Consider the following 19297-nt stretch of genomic DNA (forward strand, 5'->3'; position numbering starts at 1 on the left):
GCAGTGGTTTCGTTCAAACTGCCTGTCTTTTGGACCACTCAACCTGAAGTTTGGTTCAGGCAGACTGAAGCGCAGTTCCACATTCACAAGATAGAAGTGGATACTGCTAAGTACTCTCGGGTCGTAAGCGCACTCAACCGGGACACGGCTGGTTGAGGGGTGGATTTCCTTCGGAACCCACCAGCTTTCGGCAAGTATTAAGCCCTAAAAGCCTTCCTTCTCTGGATTTACAGTCTCTCACAATGTGAGCGAGCTGCACGGTTCCTCCATGTCGATGGCCTGGGGAGCTGTGCCTCTTCGGAGTTGATGAATGACATGTTGGCACTGGCAGATGACCATAGGCCTTGCTTGCTCTTTGAGCAGTTGTTTTTAGACTTAAAAGGCATCTGCCTCATGTTGGCTGATGAGGACTTTCATAACCCTCAAACAGTGGCTGCCTGTGCAAGGCCCACAGAAATTAGTGCTGCGTCACATCCAAAGGCCCAGGCTCCACGAGTACTGGCGACGAACTCTCCCAGTGCATATTTCTAGTTGACACAGGTATAGAGGTTAGTGTCCTTCTTCCTTCGGGTTTTGATACCCGTACCAGGAGGGTGGGTCCGGCACTCACTGATGTGAATAACAGTTCTATTCGTGCGTATAGCACATGGACTATACCCCTGAAATTCGGCAACAATAAGTTCACATGGTAGTTCATTCTTGTTGCTGTGTCCCAGCCGTTGCTGGGTGCTGACTTTTTCAGTGCCCACTCACTGATGGTGGACTTAAAAGGGCGCCGGTTGGTGAACACCACAATGTTCCAGACTTTCCACCTTGGAAAACCAAACTACCCACCCTGCATCTAGATACTGTGGAGTACTCAAGCAACAAATTCGCCAAACTTCTTGCAGAGTTTCTGGACATTGTCACTCCCTGGTTCTTCACTGCCACACCCAGACATAGCATCACACACCATATCCTCAACCAAGGACGTCCTCTACATGCCCGAGCTTGATGCTTGCCGCCAACAAGAGTTACACAAAATGGAGGAACTTGGAATCATACGTAGGTCTGATAGCCCATGGGCTTCCCTGCTACATATGGTGCCCAAAGCCACAGGAGGTTGACAACTTTGAGGGATTACAGGTGTCTCAATGACTCTGCCACTGCTGACTTCTACCCTGTGCATCATATACAGGACTTCACAGCTATTGTCCACGTGGCCAGGATATTTTCTAACACCAAATACCTGTAAGCCTGGAGGATGTGCCTTTTCTTTCTTTTCTTTGGCTTGGCTTCGCGGACGAAGATTTATGGAGGGGGTAAAAGTCCACGTCAGCTGCAGGCTCGTTTGTGGCTGACAAGTCCGATGCGGGACAGGCAGACACGGTTGCAGCGGCTGCAGGGGAAAATTGGTTGGTTGAGGTTGGGTGTTGGGTTTTTCCTCCTTTGCCTTTTGTCAGTGAGGTGGGCTCTGCGGTCTTCTTCAAAGGAGGTTGCTGCCCGCCAATCTGTGAGGCGCCAAGATGCACGGTTTGAGGCGATATCAGCCCACTGGCGGTGGTCAATGTGGCAGGCACCAAGAGATTTCTTTAGGCAGTCCTTGTACCTTTTCTTTGGTGCACCTCTGTCACGGTCGCCATATAACACGATCTTGGGAAGGCGATGGTCCTCCATTCTGGAGACGTGACCCACCCAGCGCAGCTGGATCTTCAGCAGCGTGGACTCGATGCTGTCGACCTCTGCCATCTCGAGTACTTCGACGTTAGGGATGAAAGCGCTCCAATGGATGTTGAGGATGGAGCGGAGACAACGCTGGTGGAAGCGTTCTAGGAGCCGTAGGTGATGCCGGTAGAGGACCCATGATTCGGAGCCGAACAGAAGTGTGGGTATGACAACGGCTCTGTATACGCTTATCTTTGTGAGGTTTTTCAGTTGGTTGTTTTTCCAGACTCTTTTGTGTAGTCTTCCAAAGGCGCTATTTGCCTTGGCGAGTCTGTTGTCTATCTCATTATCGATCCTTGCATCTGATGAAATGGTGCAGCCGAGATAGGTAAACTGGTTGACCGTTTTGAGTTTTAGTAATTTATTCCACAATTCTATTACTTGTTGAATGAAAATATTTTGCCACACTTGGGTTGGAGGTGAAGCTATGTTTATGTAAGAAGGCAGACATTTCAGAAGCTCTGGACTGGAAAATCTCATCTTAGGAACAGATGTGGCGGAGACAGAGAAATTGAGAGAAGGGGATGGAATCCTTTCAGGGGCAGAGTGAGAGGAAGTGAAGACCAGGTAGTTGTGGGAATTGGAGGGTTTATAGTATATATCAATGGAAAGCTGGTCTCCTGAGATGGAGATAAAGAGATCCAGGAAGGTGAGAGTGTTATCAGAGATGGACCAGGTGAGTTTGAGACCAGGTTGGAAGATGGACGTGAAAGTGGATGAAGTTGACAAGCTCATCACGGGTGCATGAGGCAGCCCCAATGTAGTTATCTATATACTGGGGGGGGGGGGGTGGGGGAGTCTTACCTGTGTAGGCTTGCAGCATAGATTCCTTCACAAAGCCTATAAAAAGGCAGGCGTAGCTGGGACCCTTGCAGGTACCCAGGGCTACTCATTTGATTTGGAGGAAGTGGGATGAGTTGAAGGAGAATGGCACTCTCCTATATCCCTTGTTGGCCTTTCTATACATCTATTGCTGTTTGTATAAAGTAGTTAATCTATATTCTATAGCCCTTTTCCACTGGCACCCTGTCCCAGAAATTAACTGGAAATTTACTGGGACAGAGCCCAGTGGAAAAGGAACACTGTCTGAATGCTGGTGTCAAATGACATCATTTTATACCCCCTCTACAGCTCATATCCCCAGCATTTGCTGATGCCTGCGTGCTGATAAAATCAGTGGAAAACAGACAGCAGAAAGTCACCCGTTTCCAGTTGAAGTAGAACACTCTGATCCGTGGGGATGAGTGGTGTTCAGTGTGTGAGAAACAGAAGTACCTTCACAGAAATTGCTCGAGACAAAAATTGAGAACAAAGAACATTTATTATACAACAATGCAAAGTTGGGTGCTTTCCCCTTACCCTGGGAATACACACATACACTGGGGCTCACCCAACTTTTATACAATTTATTTCAGTATAGAAGTACCCTCCCCCTTACATTCTTCTGCCTCCTGGATGAGTTTGGCATTAGGCAATCCTGTCTGCCTACGTGCTGTTTCTGTGAACTTGGAGGACCAGGGGGTATCCTGTCGGTGTCCCATCATGTCATTGTCCTTATTCACACCTTCCCGACTCTCAGGGCTTACTAACTTCTTATATGCAGAACTTGCTAATTCTGTCTAAGGCTTACTAATTACATATACGGAACTTGCTGACTCTCTCTAAAAGGCAAGAAGACCCTTATCTTATTCAGACTAACTTTACTTCCTACATTCTAATATCTATTCTTATCCTATTCATACTGGCTTTATTCATTACACATATATCCATACTAGTTTCCTCATCTTCATATTTTTATATCAGTTTTGCTTATCTCTCACAAGTGGAAAAGCAATTATTGGCCCAGTGGAATTGGCACAAAAGACTTCCTATCCAGGGACTCTTCACAGCCAATTAAATAGACTGCTAGTGGTAAAGGAGCTTATGTTAAGCCTCTTTTACACTTGCATCCCACTAAAATGGCTGTTCAGTGTCCCAGGATAGGAATAGCATTTTTGCTGTTCAAAGTTGACCACTCTTAACTGGAACACTTCACGCATTCACACATCCTTGGGGTTAGGACCATTTTACTTTCTAGCGGTGACATCATGACGCATCGAGCAATGGTGGACCTTCCCTAAATCCTGATCAATATATTATGATCTTGTATTTGAACAAAATTAATCATGTCTAATTATAACCTAATTAAGCTTTATTACAGCACAGTGTGAGCCCTTCAGCCCCTTTATAAACCTTAATAAGGGACCGTAGGAATATGCTAGCAATCAATTTTAAAACAACATGGGTGGGAAAGTTGGTAGCGCTATCACACACAATTTAAACAGCGTGGGAAAGTTGGTAGCACTATCGTGCACAATATATAAATATCGTGGGGGATAAAGCGATGGTGGACTTGCCCTCCAAGAATTCTGTGTGGCAGAGAAAGAGCTGTATACACGTCTGCATGCACGGAGCACTCATGGAGGGGTTTCTCTGCCACATGGTATTTTGGGAAGTCAGATCCACCATTGCTTTTTCCCACTGTCTTTATAAATAGTGTGCTACAGTGCTACCAACTTTTCCATGCTGTTTAAAAATTGTCTGCTGTTGCTATTATTCTATTTATTTCCTCTCTCTCTCTCTCCTGCTGTGACTTACTCATGACAAAGTTCATACTTTCATTTTAATCTTTTCTTCCTTCACGTTCCTGCACTCATGCAAAAACTTGGGTCATTTCTATCCCCGAATGCAATTATCTGTTCTACACTTACCTGATCTGCAGACACTGGGGTTTGTACTAGGGGTCAAGGCATGAGATGACGTCATCTGATGCTGGCATTGAGAAGATTTTTGTTTCACACTAGACCCTCTTTAGCCAATTGGCCATTAATTTCTGGGACCCTTGCAAGTGTGAAAGAGGCTTAAGCCTTCTCCTTCCAAACTCTAAGCCAGTGGTTCTCAACCTTTTTCCACTCATATACCACTTTAAGCATTCCCTATGCCATCGGTGCTCTGTGATTAGTAAGGGATTGCTTAAGGTGGTATGTGATTGGAAAGAAAAAGTTTTAATCATACCTAATTGACTCGTTATGTGCACGGTTTCATATCTCCAAAGGAAATGGGCCAATGATGGTTTTTCTCAAACAAAATATTTTGGTAACAATTGGGTCTAGAGCAGTGATTCTCAACCTTTCCTTCCCACTCACATACCACCTTAAGCAATCCCTTACTAATCACAGAGCACTGATGACATAGGAATTACTTAGTGGTATGTGAGTGGAAAGAAAAAAGGTTGAGAACCATTGCTCTAAGCTGTGCTCATCAGCCTTAGACATTGTGCTGATGTCAAGAGATGGTAGGTACAGTTAATTTATAATCTTTGGAATGTAGAAAATAATGTGATCTCTAGTACCTCATGACAAATGTTAATTGTTTTAATAGTACTGTTTTCATTGTTTTTTTCTATATCCTCCAAATCCAATATCTTTGTTTTTGGTTGGTGACCTAATTATGCAGAATATCTTGCGTAGAAACATTATATACCTTGGGGTTTAATTCCCCATCAGTACACGTTAAGGACTTTTTTGCTTTCCCTATTTTGCTTTGTCCCTGTGGGTTTCCATAGGCTGTCCATCAGTACCATCTGATTCCTACTCTGTGCTGTTCCCTAATATCTACTATTTATTTTGTATTGAAAGTGTATCATTAGATCACCTTTGTGCATGTCAACTAGATCTGATATTCACAAGAGTAACTTCCCTAATTATTCAGATATCTCCAGATATGGTCCATTCTTTGGCAGTAATACCTCAGAAAAAAAAACACTTTGCTAATGCAATTGATATATTGTGGAAAAATTAGATCCATCTTAGAGACATGGTTAAATAAAATGATTTGGTAGGTTTAGTTGACACAAGTTAATTGTAGAAATGTCAACCTGTATTGGTGTTTATTATGGGTTGAACATGAATCCATTCTTTCTGTTACAGGTTCTACTTTCTATCAGATGATGAACTGCTTGAGATCTTGTCTCAAACTAAAAATCCTACTGCTGTTCAACCTCATTTGCGCAAGTGTTTTGAGAATATTGCTCATGTAAGTCAAAAAGGAAGAAATGTAAAGAGAAACTGTACTAAGCCTATGTGAGTTGAGTACTGATTTTCCACATCTGATTGCTGTGTGTAGTTATATGGATTTTTTCTGCAAATGAGTTTGAGTATACATTGAACTACAAGTTTTTCATTGCATAAAAGACCCATTAAGTCAGGATAGATGCTTGCTTTCATCTGGGGTAAAGGAAACCAATGACTTAACATTGGTGTGCATTTATCTTGAGCAAGCTCCATGCCTCTCATACATAATCTGCACAAACTACAAAGTAGGCCTGATGTCAGAATGGTGGGATCCTTTAAAAACACAGTTGCTGTGGGATAAAGGTGGTTCAAGTAGAATGGGAGTAATAGGCACACTCATCAAGCTCAATGCAACATTGTTAATGGACCCCACGAGAGAATAAGAAATTAACTCAAATGAGAATGTCCTTGTTACCTTCACTGTTGGAACCATGGCAGTGGGCCAGATTGGGACAGTGACTTTAAATGAAGCAGGAGTCAGCCTTTAACCTATTTCTAATTGAGGTGTATGGTTTTTGTCGATAATTGCACTAAAACTCTGAGGGTGATATCAGACGTGCTTTTGGGCAAGCACTGTGATGACACCTCTCTTGGAACACCTCATAAACATCATGCACCATAATTCAGTTTCTGAAAATCCTGTTATATGCACATTTTTTCATTTGGATTTTTGAGAAAATTCCATTCATTAAAAAAAATTGAGGTCATTACCTAGTTTATACAGGAAGATAAACTTACAGAGGTGCCAAAAATATTTGGTATGGAATTTTTTTCTTTCAAATGCTGCACTTGTGAATCGAGAGTGAAGAGAGAGCAGAGGAATCTTGTTACCTTAAGCAATCCCTTACTAATCACATTATTGTAGATTACCTGGAAATTCCTGAAGCAGAACATGTTCTATATGCCAGAACTTGTATCTGACCCATCTATGATGGGTCAACTATCGAAATATAATTTTGGTTCTTACCAGCAGAAGATAATAGATTAATTCCAAAAGAGAGATAGAAAGAAATCTACAGAAAACAAAGGTGGAAACACAAATAGTGCTTTAATCTCTTACTGAAAATTTTAATGTGGAGAAAGGGATTAAAACCTGATGCATTCAGATTCTAGCTCAGATTCTCCATTTTCCTCTGATCTTGTGGTTCTTTTGAACTCTTGGCTTGCTTATTGTGCAAGGGAAGAAGCATGTTTATAATGCACACACTGGCATTTTGGGCAATAAATTTCCTTCTCATTGTTAAACTTTGTAACTTCCTCATTAACCTATGAAAAAAATCATGCAATTTATTGAAGATCAAGGAAACTGATTCATACAACTTACAGTAGTTTATATACTTTCTACTATGTATATTTAACCACTGCTAAACTTCTTTAGAGTGATTGGATTAGTACATCTCTTATTTCAAGTACGAGAAACACTCAATTACAAGAAACACTCATTAATCATGTAATGCTGATTTCCAGCCTTGTAATTGAAGTTTAAATGTGCAATTTACAACTGTTGTGGAAAAGTATTATTAAATAAGGAGGATGTAGCAATAGTTTGCTTCCTTCACTGTTTAGATGGTTTCACTGCTGACATCAGCAACCTGAGAAAGCAGCTTCATAACTGACTGAAGTTGCTCAAACATCTTCCGAACTTCACAGAGTGTGCTATAACAAATAGTGAACATTTTGTTCAGGATTTGGTTGTTCAAATACTTATCCAACGGGTGCCTCATTAGTGGGCAGCACACTATTGGGAATTACTCAACCTTCATTGTGGCATGGAAACCATGATGTAAATCATACACATCTGAGAGAGACTACAGAGATGTAGATCTTGCCTTGATCTCTCTAATAAGAAGTATATATTCATAGTCTTAGATTTTCCAAAATACAGTTATGTGCAAAGCTGCAGGACGACCCTTAATCTCATATTCCTGAACTTCCTGGACTGCTCTTTGTTAAGGTCAGACAGTTTGCTACCTCCTCCTTGTTTACTGAAACTGAACCTCCTCATTAGAAAATCTTTCCAAGCAATCACAGCTGATCTCTGCTATGTTTTCAAATTTGCTGCCCACTACAGCATCAAAGAGTTGACTTGAGCTTTGTATATGCAGAGAATTGACTTCATTCATTTTAGTGAGGAGCAAGTAGCATCTTGGGCATTGGAATTTGACAGCATTGTTGGTGTCCCAAGAATGCAGTCAGCTCTTGTTTTCACTTGCTCACCCAAAAGATGATCAGTAATAAGTCAGTGAAACAAAAAAATGTCTGCAGACACTGAGATTGTGTATTAACAGTAATAAATTGGACCTTCAACAGGAAAGGCTTCCACTCCATCAGAAGAATATCTTCATGGTCAATACCATGCTTCTGGAAGCATACATGAAGAGTTCATCTTGGGAAGATTGCATTGCTGAATGTTTTCAGCAGTAGCTGAACAGATATCAAGGTCTAGCTCCCTACTTCCTTGGTTCCTCACACCAATTTGCCTTCCCATCAGAGCAGCTCAGTATTGAATCAGTACAAGTACCAAGATCATTTTTAAATGCTACACTAATGTGAGCTTCTGTTGCCGACTTTGGTGAGGAGATGCTGGGGAGCAGATGTCAACTTTATTTCAAAACTTTTTTGTGGTGTTCTGCTCATTGCACAACTTAACCAGTTTAAGACAGCAGCTGATGGTGGAGAAAGAACAGGATGCTGTCCTGGATTGAGTGACATTGCTTTTTCTTTGCAGTTACATTTCCAAGAAGACCTACACATCACACATATGTACTCAGCAGAAGGAGAAGAGATTAAACTCTTCAAAGACATCTATCCCACAGGAAATGTAGAAGATTGGCTGCTGGAGGTAGAAAAAATAATGAAGGCAAGTGTGAAAGATAACATCCAGAGATCACTGAAAACCTATCCAGAGGTAAGGATAATGTGACGCATTGGTGTTTCATATGTCCATGTTAAAGCAAAAGTACTTTCTGCAAGACTATAAATATATTTACTTTTGTGCTTGCTCCTTTTGACATTCATCGACTGCCTTTTTAAAAAAAAACAAAATAAAATGAAAGATTAAATTAAGATAAAATTTAATTAGAAAAACCTCATCAGTCAACCTGTTTGCTTAGTAACTTTCAGAGATGGAATGCACTCTTGATGTAAAGAATTGGATTGAACAATTTGATGAAGAGCTAGTGTAGCCTTGTCTTCTGAAATTAGGTTTAGAGTTAGTGTGAACTTGCAGTAAATTAACCACATGCTTTATGACTAGAAGCATTAGGTTCGGAATCCTATCTATCTTTGCAATTCCAAAAAATAGCATTAAAACTTAAGCTTTAGTCAATATTGTGAACATATTTATGTGAAGTTGCACTAATCAATAATAACCTATCAACTTCTTTTGAATACCCTAATATTGTTTCTCCAGCATTCACTCACCCAAATAATGTTAACAGTTATACAGCAACCAAAAATCATCTCTCATGAGATATATATATGAGACTAAATTAGTCTGAATCACAACTGCTGCTGATCACTTACAGAAGAACCAGGTTTAGTAATGCTGATGGCTCAAGCTGAATAGTCAGACATGCTTCTCATGTCATCAACCGAGGTAGTCTCCTAAACCTCCTTTTGGAACTGGTGCCAATAAATTTTGAGGTTTTTGAAATAGCGTTGGGCTAATTGTCAGACCAAACAGTATAAATTTTCAGGTCCAGGATATTTTGGAATTAACAAGTGCTGGCATTAGAAGAAAATGGACAGAGTGAAATGACAAATCATTTAAAGATCTTAACCCAAAATGTAAATTGTGAAAATCTTAGCATGGAGATTGAAGACTTCATGCTGGCAATAATCCCAAAACTTGAAATCTTTTAACAATTACATTTTTATTTATCTGAACCTCTTTATATTTGTTTTCAATCAAAAGCATCAATTTGGTAACATTTAATTTTTAACTGTTCTTGTCTATTAATAAATTATTTTTTTTTTTTTTACATCATATTTACTTACTAGGATTCAATAATTGGAAGTCCAATATAAATATAGATATGACTATTTAGTTTGCTTTTAGAATTTGAGAATTGTGATGGTTCAATGATAATACAGTTCTTGACTAATCATTGCATTTAATCTTCATTAATTAATCTTCAAAAGACCAAAACACGAGATGAAGTGGGAGTTTTGGAATCTATGTGTAAAATCACTTGTTTATCCCCACAGAGTTACATAAAGTTTCAATTCTTGTTTTTTATATTCCCAAATATTATTTTCCAAAGAAATCTCATTTGTATGAATATCCACAATGTGCTTCATGCCTAATATTTAAAAAATTCTATTTGTGAAATAATATCAGCATTGTTAAAATCAAAGATTTTTTAAAAAATTAAATGTTTAAAATTTAGATGTACAGCACAGTAACAGGCCTTTCCGGCCCACGAGTCTGTACTGCCCAAATACTCAATTAACCTACAACCCCCATACTTTTTGAAGGGTAGGAGGAAACAAGAGCAACTGAAGGCAACCCATGCATACAGGGGGAGAATGTACAAACTCCTTACAGACAGTGCCAGATTTGAAGCTGGGTCAATGTAGTAGTGTTACTGTGCTAGTTATATCTGCTAAGGGTTATATCAACTTTCCATTCTATTAGTTGACACTTTCTGATTTTTAATTTTGTAATGCATACTACTTAAACTAAATTATCCTGCTTTATGCAGACGCTTCGCACAGAATGGGTGTTGATCTGGCCTGGTCAGGTTGTTATTGCAGGCTGTCAAACCTTTTGGACCATGGAGGTATCTGAAGCATTGCAGATTGGAGATCTAGAGAGCAGACTCTTCCCAAAACTTGGCAGCCAGGTTAGTATTGGCAATGTTAAAGCCTTGGCCCATCAAAGGTACTTCCTCTGTTCTATTCACCCCTCTCTCTGTGGTTTGATGCAAATTTGTTGTCTATCCTTCCCACTTCTGACAAGTTAACTTCATCTATTTTTCCACAGCTGTGGCCTGATCTGTTGAATGCTTCTAGAATTTTTTGTTTTTATTTTGGATATTCAGCGTTTGCAATTTTTTAATTGATTTTCTTTTCTGTTTCACCTCATTATTGTTATCAATAATTTCATTGGATAGCTGGACGGTACCACCCCACTTGCATCAGACTACCCAGAATTGACCTTTAGATTCTACTTTCTCTATTCCAGGGATTTTATCATTTTCTATCAGAAAGTCCAGAAACTATACAGTCTGGTCCTTCACCAGAGAAATGCTTGTGTAGATGGATGCAAAGGTTTACCAGACATCATTCATCTTCCTGTATTTATGACCTCTATTATATTCTTTCTGAGATCAACTAAACTTAGAGAAGAAGCTGAGTACTTGTCTTGGATTTCTACCATTGTTTTGTACTAAAAGTTTTCCTTATAGGTTCAATGTAGATGGTTTGTTATAAGCTTCATTTTAAATCGTTACAGGTGGCTTGTAATGACACACAGTAATTCGGATTAGTGCAGCTGATGTGAGTCAACAGGCTTCATTGCACACTCATTACACCTGCTGTTGAATAATCGGACTTGTATTGGATGATTATACATAATAATGTGGTATCATGCCTTGTTTCTAGTTACACCAGGTGGGCTGTGTCAATGGTCCTTACTTGGAATCTGATTAACAACTGAAATTTGAATAAAGACCAGCTGTGTTCGGTAGCATTTCTTCTTTCAGACCAACTATGGGTGAAGTGTGTTGACATTTCTAGTTATGGTTATGGACTTCAGCAAGTGTTGTATGATGGCACATTTCTTATAACTTACTTTGCTTTTCCTTGGTCCTCTTCATTCTGTGCTAATGATATGAATGAGCAGCTATTGATATTTTTTCTTCAAAGGCAGTTCCTCAGAAGTTGAAATTACTTCCTTCTAGTCCATTTCTGGTTGTGTTTGCATGTGATTGAGCCAGCCAATGTAGTTTGGCAGACATTGCCACATGTAAGGCAGATCAGGCTGGGCAGTTGGATGGTTCCTCAAGTAGGTCAATCCTTCAACCATGGAACTTCTGTGTTATCTCAATAAATAGACTCAAGCACTGAAAGCAATCATATCCTTGCCTATTCTGAGTGCCATGGACCAGGAATTTCCACAAATCTGTGAAGATATGGCACTTCATGAAAGGAGATTTGAAACCAGCCTGAAGTTGTTTCCTATGTCCACCTGGTGATCTCTTTCAGTGGTAGAGGAACATGGGAATAATTAATTTTTTCCTTCATTTACCTATAGCAACTCTAGTACTTTATAATGATGGTACTTCAGTTAAGGAACCTATTACCTCCACATGAATTAAGCTTTTACAAGGATCTCCACTTGTAAACATTGTAAACAATGTAAACATTGGTATGCAGATACCTGTGCATGTAGCAATATGAAATTTATTTCGCAGGGACTTGGACACATTAGGAGAATGGGCAAAGGAATAGCAGATGGAATACAACATAGGTCATGCACTTTGGGAGAAGGAATAAAGGCATGGACTATTTTCTAAATGTGAAGAGAATTCAGAAAGCAGATGTCCAAAGGGACTTAGGAGTCCTCTTGCAGGATTCCCTGAACCTTGGCTGTGGAGATTTTTAAAAATTGGTTTGCAGGTAGAAAGCAGAGAGTAGTAGTGTAAGGAAAGTACCTGGAGAGGAGTACCGCAAGAATTTGTTCTGGGATCCCCAGCTCTGTGATTTTTATAAATCACCTGGATGAAGAGATGGAAGGATGGGTCAGTAAGTTTGCAGATGATACGAAGATTGAAGGAGTTATGGATGGAGCTGAAGGTTGTCAAAGGTTTCAAGAGGATATAGACAGGATGCAGAATTGGGTGGAAAAGAGGTAGATGGAGTTTAATCCAGATAAGTGTGAAGTGATGCATTTTGGAAGGACAAATCAGAAGGCTGAGTATAGGGCTAATAGTTGGTTACTTAAGAGTGTGGCTGAACAGAGGGACCTTGGGGTCCAAATCCATTCTTCCCTTAAGGTTGCTAGATAGATTGATAGGATAGTTAAGAAAGCCTATGGGATGCTGGGCTTCATTAGTTGGGAGATTGAGTTCAAGAGTAGAGAGGTCATGTTGCAACTCTACAAATCTCTGATGAGAACACATTTAGAATATTGTGTTCAGTTCTAGTCACCTCATTATAGGAAGGATGTGGATGTTATGGAGAGGGCACAGAGGAGATTTACCAGGATGTTACCTGGATTGGAAAATAAGCCTTATGAGGCAAGGTTATCAGAGCTGGGACTTTTTTCTTTGGAGCATAGAAAGATAAGAGGAGACTTAATAGAGGTCTACAAGATTATGAGATGCATTAGATAGGATGGACAGCCAGTGCCTGTTTCCTAGGGCAGGAATTAGAAACACCAGAGAACACGTACAAAGTGAAGGGAAGGAAGTTGAGGGGAGACATCAGGGGTAGGATTTTTATGCAGAGCATTGTGGGTGCCTGAGATGCCTTGCCACAGTTGGTGGTGGATGCTGAAATATTAGGGCATTTAAAAGACTCTTAGACAGGCACATGGAAGAAAAATGGAGGATTACGTGAAAGGGAGAGTTTAGTACTTTTTAAAAGGTATATATGGGTCAGTACAACATTGAAGGCTGAAGGGTCTGTACTGTGCTGTGTGTTCTATGTTCTAAAAGTTAATTTGGTTGCAAGGAAGGCAAATACAATGTTAGCATTCATTTTGAGGGGTCTAGAATATAAAAGTTTGGATGTAAACCTAAGGCTTTACAGGGCATCAGTCAAACCATATTTGAGTATTGTGAGCAGTTTTGGCCCCACATTTAATGATGGTAGTGGTGGTATTGGAGAACCTCTAGAGGTGGTTTACAAGAATGATTCTGGAGATGAGAAGGCTAATGTATGAGGAGTGTTTGGTGGCTCTGGGCCTGTAATTGCTGGAGTTTAGAAGGATGAAGGGAGATCTCATTGAAATCTATTAAATATTGAAAGGGCAGGATAAAGTTGAAGTGGAGAAGATGTTTCTAGAATCTAGGACCAGGTGACACAGCCTCAGAATAAAAGGACATCTCTTTCGAATAGATATGAAGAGAAATTTCTTCATCCACAGGATGATAAACCTGTGGCATTCATTGCCACAGATGACTGTGGAGACTAAGTCATTGGGTATGATTAAAATGGAGGTTCATATATTCTTGATCAGTAGGATATCAAAGGCTATGTGGTGAAGGCAGGGGAATGGTATTGAGACAAAAAACTAAATCAGCCGATGGGCTGAATGGCCCAATTCTGCTCCTACGTCCTATGGTCTTTTTGCTTCAATATGCAGGGATTTTTATTTCTAGAGATTACTGTAGCACTCTAGCTGCTTCTTACCAGATTCATCTTGTGGTGAGCCTGGCAAATCTCCTTCTTCAACATCAGACCCCCAAAACTAACAAAATTTATTTTTTTTTAGAAAAGGACTACTATGCTTTAATAAATATAGCAGACGACTCCCTCTCTCCTGCAGCCAGATGTTAATATGGGCTGGTTCAGTGTACTAGTGAGTTCAGAGAATGATGACTAAGAAATTAGACTACAACCATAACACATAGGAACAGAAATAGAGTATTCAGCCCATCAAGTCAGTCCCGCCATTCAATTATGAACTGATTCATTTTCCCTCAGCCCCACTGCCTAGCCTTCTCCCTATAACCTTTGTTGTCCTGGCTAATCCAGAACCTATCAATCTTTGCTTTAAATACTCCCAATGATTTGACCACAACTACCTGTGGCAACAAATTCCACAGATGCACCACCCTCTTATGAAATAAATTCCTCTGCATCTCTGTTCTAAGTGGACACCCTTCAATCATGAAGTTGTGCCCTCTTGTCCATCATGGGAAACAACCAAGTTGTGCCCTCTCCCATCATGGGAAACAACCTTTCTACATCTACTTTGTCCATGCCGTTCAGCTTTCAAAATGTTTCAATGCGATCCTTTTACATTCTCCTAAATTCCAATGAGTACAGGCCAAGACCATTCCTCATATGATAACTCTTTCATTCCCGGAATTATCCTTGTGATCCTCCACTGAACTCTCTTGATGATTAATACACCCTTCCTTAAATGAAGAGTCCAAAACTGCTCACAAAACTCCACCAGTGTGTTATAATGCCTCAACATCATATCTTGTGTTCTATTTCTTATGATATGAATGCCAGCAATACATTTTTCTTCACTACCAACTCAACCCACGTTTATCTTCATGGTATCCTGCACAAGGACTCCCAGGTCCCTTTACATCTGGGAATTTTCAAGTTTTCCCCATTTAGAAAATAGTTTGGCTGTTTATTTCATCCACCAAAGTGCATGACTATCCACTTTCTGACATTGTATTTTATTTCCCACTTTTCTTCCCATTCTCTTAATCTATCTTAGTCCTCCAGCCTCTCTGTTTCCTCAACACAACCTGTTTCTCCACCTATCTTTATATCATCTGCAAACTTGGTCACAAAATCATTCAATCATAATCTAAATCATTAACATACAATGTAAAAAGTACTGGCCCTTGTGGAACACCACAAACAACTGGCACCCAACCAGAATGTGATCCCAGTATTCCAACTTTCTGCTTCCTGCCATTCATTCAATGCTCTATCTACACTAGTATGTTATCTGTTATATTATGGGCTCTGATCTTGTTGAGTAGCCTCATGTGCAGCAACTTGTCAAAGGCCTTCTAAAAATACAAAAACGCAACATCCACTGCATCTAAGCTGCTGTCACTTTTTCAAAAAATTCTAATAGGTTTGTCAAGCAAGATTTTCCCTTAAGGAAACAATGCTGCCTTTGGCCCATCTTCTCATGTGCCTCCAAGTACCCCCAGATCCTCGTCCTTTTTAAAAAAAATATTTTATTTTTTGTTTTTTTTCATAAATATACATATCAAAATTTTACATTTTCAAAATATATAGATAAAAAATATATAACTTATGACAAAACAAAACAAAACACAACAACCCTTTCCTTCCCACTCCCTTAACAACATAAATCCGTACACCATCATAGTTTACATTTGGGTTTTTTTTTTAAAAAGGAAGTCTTCATTGGGGACATCACCTACATTTTTGTAATAGTAGAAACTATTTATTTATTTATATTTGGCCCCCTATATAATCCAAATATGGTTGCCATATTTTTATAAATACGTCATATTTGTTCTTTAGATTGTATGTTATTTTCTCCATTGGTATACAACTGTTCATCTATGTCTTCCATTGTGCTATCTGTCGAGTGGAGTTGCATTTCCAAGTAATTGCAATACATTTCTTAGCCACAGCTAAAGCTATTTTAACAAATGAAATTTGGGATTTTGTTAGTTTATGACTTATTTCAATAAAATTGACCAAAAGATGAGACTCCGGCTCATTCGTAAAGGCCACCCTGTTATCCTATTTATTATTTCAGAAATATCCTGCCAGAAAGGTCTCCCCTTCACACATGACCACGTAGCATGTTCCTATTTCTATTCCACATCTAAAACACATCTCTGTTATTTCCGATTTTTGACTTGTGTAATTTCTGTGGTGTGACGTATAATTCGAGTAGAAAATTTTTCTATACTAATCTGTATTTTGCATTTATAATTGACCTCATACTATCTAAACACCAGTCAGACCAGCATCTTTTCATTATTGCAACTGCTAAATCTGACTACTATCTCTTCATCTCTGTAAACCTGGTTTTGCACTTTCATTTTGGAGAGCCAAATACATTTCAGATATAAATTTAGATGTGTTCCCCAGCCAAATCATTCATTCCATCTCACTAACTTCAAGTGGGGCCCAGTTTGGTCTCCATCTTTCTCTTCAGAATGATCTTAACTGGAGAAAGCAAAAGAATGTCCCATTAGCTTACCCATACTTATTTCTTAATTATTCAAAATAACAATCATCAACATATCTTATTCCCTTGTCATACCATGAATTCAATATTTTGTTACCCAGTTTCAGGGGAAGTGGTACATTTTTACATATTGGTGTCCTCAGTGATATACCTGCTTTCTTCACGATACATTCATTTATTTCTTGCTATATTCTAATCATGTGTATTAATATAGGATTATCTGTTTTTCTTGTTATTGACTTAACATTCCACTTATAAATAAAGCCCTTCATTCTCTCCTTTTATTGAATTCAGTCCCATTTGAATCCACAAAAGGGGACTGTTTACTTCAAAGAAAGATAATATAAATCTTGCTTGTGCTGATAGATAATACTTCTTAAAATTAGGAATTTATAGTCGCAAGTTAACTTTTCCAGTGCAATTCTCGGCAATTTGTAATTCCATAGGAATTGTCTTATACAATTATGTAATAATTTAAAGAACATTTGTCCTGGGTAAACTTATACCTCTCACTTTGTTCATTTTAGATTGGTCACAGTGTTTGAGCTACCGAAAGAAAGCAGACACACACACCGAGAGCACTTCAGTTTATACAAGTCTTTATTAATAAATCTAAAGCTGAATTCAAACTACAATATGCAAGCCCTTCCCAATTATACTTATCAACGGCTGAACTGATCCCAACTGCCAAAGCGAGGCAACGACTGCACACTTGTAGTAGGTTGTCTGGGCGCCGGTAGCAGCTTCTCCACCTCCCCCAACTGGGACGTTGGTTGGAATCTAGAAGTTCTTCTTGCTGAGTCTCAAACTTCAGCAGTGGGTCCATGGCTTATATTACCCAAAAGTTGTTTACTTCATAGCTTATCTCTTTGAACAAATGATTTAATTATCTTCAAGGTCTCTTGATAGTCTGCGACCAACAAAAGGAAACTCCATCTCTGGGCCTCATGGTGGATTTTAGGTGTATCTACTAATTCATATGCATCCCTGGGCCCCATAGTGTAAATTAGATTATGTCTTCCTATTCAACTCCATCCCTGGGCCTCATAGTGTAAATTAGATTATGCCTGCTGATTCTAAAAAAACAAGCAGGTTCTCAGCCTTGCAGAAGCAAAGGCTGCAAAAGTAAAAAACACAGTATAAATCTTCCATTACAACATTTTAGATAGTACAATAGGCAACAATTGAGAGGTGCTGTAGTTTTGGCATTATCTTCATTTTTATACAATTTACCATTTCTATTAATGTAGTCAGCAGAGCTTTCCATTTCTGTCCATCTTTTTCCATTTTTTCCAATAGAGGGATATAATTAAGCTTATATAAGTTCAGTAAATTATTATCTGTAATTATTCCTAAGTACTTAAATTCCATCTTCTTTCATTTAAATCTACTACCTTTTTGGTATCTTTCATAATCAAAATTCTGCAATGACATTATCTCACTTTTATCCACATTTATTTTATATTCTGATATTCTTCCATATTTCTCTAATATTATTTGTAATCATATCAGTGATTCAGCTGGATCAGAAGTATATAATAGCACATCAACAGAAAATAAACTAATTTTATGTTCTTCTTGTCCAACTTTGAAGTCCTTAAAATCTGGTTCTCTTATAGTTTCCGCCAGAGGTTCAATAGCTATGATGCATAATGCTGGAGATAGGGGACACCCCTGTCTACTTGATCTACTCAAGGGAAAAATAGATGACCTTTAGTTATTAGTTATAATTTTAGCTTGTGGCTTATGATAGAGTTTTTATCCAAGTTATAAATTTTCTACCTAGACCAATTTTTTCCCAGTCCTTTATATAAGAAAGACCATTCTAGTTAGTCAAATGCATTTTCTGTATCTAAAGAAATAGTTATGTTTGGATTCAACCTTGATTTTGGCATATGTATTATATTGAATAATCTATGTAGACTATTTGAAGAATGTCTTCCTTTTACAAACCCCACCTGATCTGGATGTATCAACTCTGGTAAATAGTCACCCAGTCTGGGCAGATATTAAAAATAAGTCAATCTTTGTATGTGAATCATGTACCCTTGAATAGAATGAGTAGTCTCTTTCTAAGGGTTGAGCCGCCTCCATATATCAATTAAATTTAAATCCTTCATCAGTGATAATGTTGTTTTTGCAGGTTTCACCCTTATTATGGTTCTCACTGATTTTTCAAATATTGGATCTAAACAAAAATTGAAATCTCCTCCAATAAATATATTTTATTTTTCCTCCTGCAGTTTTAAAAAAAGATATTTTTTCATAAAGACTTCATAATCATAATTTGGGTTGTAAATGTTCATAAACATCCAGATTCTGCAAATATTTTCCAGCTTAATCACTTAATGTCTCTTCTATTATTATTGGTATATTTTTATTAATTAAAATCACTACACCTCTTGCTTTTGATCTAAATGAAGATATTACTTGCCCCAACCATCTTCTTTTCAATTTTGTAAGATGTGTTTCTTTTAATAGTCTTAAATATCTGCGTTTATTTTTTTTTAGTTATGCCAAGACCTGTTTTCTCTTCACCCACCCATTAACATTAAAACTAATAAATTTCAATGTATATCTTTATTCTTCTATAAAGCAATATTTT

General features: G+C 38.6%; 1 protein-coding gene across 4 annotated transcripts in view; it reads left to right on the forward strand.

Moving 5' to 3' along the window:
• dnah1 (dynein, axonemal, heavy chain 1) overlaps positions 1-19297 on the forward strand; it is a 431328-nt gene that overhangs the window by 134388 nt on the left and 277643 nt on the right. For all 4 annotated transcript variants that reach the window (XM_069936771.1, XM_069936773.1, XM_069936772.1 and 1 more), the window contains 3 exons: positions 5673-5778; positions 8545-8724; positions 10523-10663. In XM_069936771.1, coding sequence (XP_069792872.1) covers positions 5673-5778; positions 8545-8724; positions 10523-10663 — 427 coding nt within the window. The remainder of the gene's footprint in view (positions 1-5672; positions 5779-8544; positions 8725-10522; positions 10664-19297) is intronic.

This window comes from Narcine bancroftii, chromosome 5, assembly GCF_036971445.1.
Source record: "Narcine bancroftii isolate sNarBan1 chromosome 5, sNarBan1.hap1, whole genome shotgun sequence".
Classification (NCBI taxonomy): Eukaryota; Metazoa; Chordata; class Chondrichthyes; order Torpediniformes; family Narcinidae; genus Narcine; species Narcine bancroftii.